This window comes from Morone saxatilis, unplaced genomic scaffold (genome assembly GCF_004916995.1).
Source record: "Morone saxatilis isolate NCDOM2014 unplaced genomic scaffold, NCSU_SB_2.0 Contig7, whole genome shotgun sequence".
NCBI classification, from domain to species: domain Eukaryota; kingdom Metazoa; phylum Chordata; class Actinopteri; family Moronidae; genus Morone; species Morone saxatilis.
The window spans coordinates 15,336,409-15,338,508 of record NW_023340246.1 but is presented as its reverse complement, the minus strand read 5'-3'; the positions used below and the strand labels follow the sequence as shown (position 1 = coordinate 15,338,508).

Below are 2,100 nucleotides of genomic sequence, written 5' to 3'. Positions count from 1 at the left end.
TTTTTTTTTATGTTTTATGTTTTATGTTTTATTAGCCTGATGCGGTTTGTTTGCTAGCCTTAGCTACATGCTATAGGAACAGACTCAACAAAGTATTCTGCTTACTGTTCAGTTGACTGAGGTTTCACGTCTTGTCAACAAACACAAACCGAGAACACGGATCAGTGTGCAGTCTTTTTTTAGTCTGCTGTTGTAGAAGTGACTGTAAGATTCACAGCCACTTACTGTCAGTATGTTGTACAGACTAAACAAACAAGATTTTGTGTTAGTAAGCTGTACAGCTGCTGATTTTGTTTCCTTCGGTCAAAGCCAGACTGTTCCCTTTTCAGTCTATGTGTTAATTGAACTGGCTGTTGATTGATCGTCAAACTCTTGTCAAGAAAGCTAATAAGTGCTAATAAGCTAATAAGGTCTTGAGGTCAAACTGGTTTTCACACAAACACACAAACACATGCTTTCTGTTTCACCGTCTCCTCTTTTTGTCATTTGATTATTGAAATCTGTCGCTGTTCGCAGAATGGTTCACACATGTAGCAAATGGTCATATGATTTGTGACCTTTATGAAAAAAAGAGAAGTAGCAAAGAGAAAGTCCTGCCTGCAGCATCACAAGGGATTGCAAAATAGGAAGCACAGAGCTGGCCACTAAACCAATCTCCATGTCAGGGGATTAACATCAGCTTTATCTGCAAATACCGGCTGTTACAATAAAGATGAAGCACAGGAGAAATGCTGTCTCATACTTTTTCTAGGCAATGTAATGGACTAAAAGGAATGACATTGCTCTCAGTAAATGGCATGATCGCCTCTTCAAAGGCACTAAGTGGCACCAGTTGAGAAATACAGTCATTTGTGTTATTCATTGACTCCCACGTTTCTCACAAAACAATTAATAAAACCATAAAGCAGTTTTTGACTCGCTATTGTCTTCCAAGATGATGAATCCCCGGGTGGGTTTTGAGTTGTTTTGTTTGAAAATGAGATTTCTGTTTGGACTGATTTGGCTCTGGTAATGAATCAGTGTGTCAAAGTTTCATTCCTTCACACTCACATGGAGCCTACGAGAAACCATGTGCTCACTTGTTGACACTTATGGTCACATACAAGCTGCCTGGCGTTAATGAGGCCGTGGCGTATTACAGGTTAACAAAAGATGAAGCCCTGCAGGTGCAAATGTAGGCACACGTATCTATTTCGTCGTCATATTTCCACTGATGGACACAAAACCACAGCAAACCTAGTCTATAAGGAAGTGGAAGGTGTCTGGCTGGGGGCCGCCGTGACGCTGCTTCCTGTTCCCATGACTGAGTTACAATTTCCAGCAGAGTTCATAAAAGAGGCCGTCGCTCCGCACTTTGGCTCAGACCGCCTACTGTTTCTGCTTGGCCTGTTTGAGTCTCTCTGTGGATTAGTAACTCGTACCATGCTGTTATTTTGCCCACAGCTCGCCTGAGGTGAAAGAACGCTGGTTAGATACACTTCACAGGTAAGAAACATTATTCTCAGATTAAACATTTAATCATGTACATGTTATCAATAAATGGCCATAAATATCCTTTCAAGTCTCATAGTTGATAATAGTTTGACAGCACTGTATATGATCACTGTTGATGATATCGTGCCGCATGGAGTACATAATTATCAGCTTCAATAGGTATCAGTTTCAGTTGAATTTAGAAAAAATATGCTTTAATAATGAATGTTTAAGATAACATGGTGTGCATAACAGCAGGATAAGATCTTTAAATAATGGAGAGCCGTGTTAACAGTCTCACTATTACTCTAAAAACGTGCATCATTGCATTATATTGATCCACTGTTAGGTTGATACACAAAAACTTGAATTTGAATTCTAAGACAGAGGGTGCAAAGAGTATATTTATGAGTAAATGCTTTATATGTATCTTTTTCACATCACAGAAAAATTAAAGACGCAAAAGCGAGGGTTGGTTGTGCTTCTTCACCTCCAGACGTCCTCATGAAGGTGTTGAGTGGCAGCATCACAGTAAGTCTTTCACTGCCCACTGGCATGTCCAATATAAACATATATATATATATATATATATATATATAAACATATATATATATAAACAATGCTTTT

The 2,100-nt window shown here is 38.9% G+C and overlaps 1 protein-coding gene across 1 annotated transcript in view; it reads left to right on the top strand.

The window, feature by feature from the left end:
• tagapb (T cell activation RhoGTPase activating protein b) overlaps positions 1-2,100 on the top strand; it is an 8,972-nt gene that overhangs the window by 1,203 nt on the left and 5,669 nt on the right. Inside the window, exons 2-3 of the mRNA XM_035679038.1 lie at positions 1,444-1,485; positions 1,920-2,004. Coding sequence (XP_035534931.1) covers positions 1,978-2,004 — 27 coding nt within the window. The 5' untranslated portion in view covers positions 1,444-1,485; positions 1,920-1,977. The remainder of the gene's footprint in view (positions 1-1,443; positions 1,486-1,919; positions 2,005-2,100) is intronic.